The 1,322-nt window shown below is 33.2% G+C and overlaps 1 protein-coding gene across 1 annotated transcript; it reads left to right on the top strand.

Moving 5' to 3' along the window:
- Window positions 1-30: 30 nt before the first annotated feature.
- Window positions 31-1,197, top strand: LOC109590884 (receptor-type tyrosine-protein phosphatase alpha-like; the record flags this gene model as incomplete). The annotated part of the gene is made up of 5 exons (XM_020006733.1): window positions 31-69; window positions 111-568; window positions 662-752; window positions 966-1,048; window positions 1,161-1,197. Coding segments are annotated over exons 2-5 (637 nt in total), but the record flags the coding sequence as incomplete, so codon positions are not given.
- Between the last annotated feature and the right edge of the window lie 125 nt (window positions 1,198-1,322).

Genomic DNA, 1,322 nt, shown 5'->3' with positions numbered 1-1,322 from the left:
CTACTGAACTCAATGTATCATGTTGTAGTACAAACAATAATAACAATGGAAGGCATGAAGAAATTGGATGTAAGTTGACCTATATTAACAGTATTGTATATACATAGTAGACACTATTCAAGAGGCAACCTACAGTACTGTAATGAAACCCATACTGCCAGTGATAGAAGAGTTTCCTGATGATGTGAGATCTGAAGAAGGTCATCAGGTTCTTTTTGAAGTTAAAGTTAAAGTTAGGGGAAACTCAAAACCATCTTTTAATTGGTATCATAATGGAGAGCCAGTGACTGATGATTATACTCATGAGCTGAGAGGAGATGGTAGTCTACTGCTAGTGAGTGTTGAGGAGAAACATAAAGGAACATATCGTTTTGTTGCTAATAATGATGCTGGAACAGTTAGTCAACAAGTTGTACTCACAGTTGCAGTGGAGGGAAGTGATGAGAGCAGATTGTTACATGGGGACTCATCCAGTGCTAAGATTGGTATGATTCCTGTTGATAAATTTGGAGAATTTGTAGCTAAAGGACATGCTAAAGGAAACGAAGGATTTAGAAACCAATTTGGGGTAAGACGTTTATCTTTATTTCTTTTTTATATCTGTCTCATATTTCTCGTTTCATTCATGATTCTATATCTTCTATGTTATTTTTGTTAATAGATGTTGGATAGTGGTGAGAGTGAACACACAGTGACAGTTGGTCTTACTCCAAGCAATAAACTGTTGAATCGCTTTGCAAACATTGTAGTCTGTGAGTTACCACTAAAACAACATTGTCATTGAAAGATACACTTACCATATAATGCATTATTGTTATTGTTGAGAACATTGGCTACTATTATCAAATGAGCTTTGATATACACAGTACTCCAAAGCTATCCCATTAACTGTTATTCACTTATGTACATTAGCTAATAGTTTAATTCATTCATTACAACTCATATAAAATTATTATTTCATACAGATGATGACAATCGTATTACACTAAGACCAATGTCAGGCCATAAGGATTGTACAAACGAGTATATCAATGCATGCTTCATTAAGGTAAGTGAATAAATATCATGTATTATCATGACATACATAGTTTAATATTATAATGTATTAGTGCATACTAAGATATTGTTGTTGGTTTGTGATGAATTTGTTTTGACATTAGGATTACTCTAATCAATATCAGTATATAGCAACACAAGGTAAGCAAGTTACTATTTCCCATACATTGTTTATCACAAGTTGACAGTCTTAATGGACTGAAAGACATACATGTAATTGATCATCACTTTCAATAACAAGGAATCATAAACTACTGATAGTCAGA

Source organism: Amphimedon queenslandica, unplaced genomic scaffold (assembly GCF_000090795.2).
Source record: "Amphimedon queenslandica unplaced genomic scaffold, v1.1 AMPQUscaffold_9333, whole genome shotgun sequence".
In the NCBI taxonomy this organism is placed as follows: Eukaryota; Metazoa; Porifera; class Demospongiae; order Haplosclerida; family Niphatidae; genus Amphimedon; species Amphimedon queenslandica.
The sequence above is the reverse complement of the archived record's forward strand: the minus strand, read 5'-3'. Positions and strand labels throughout refer to the sequence as shown.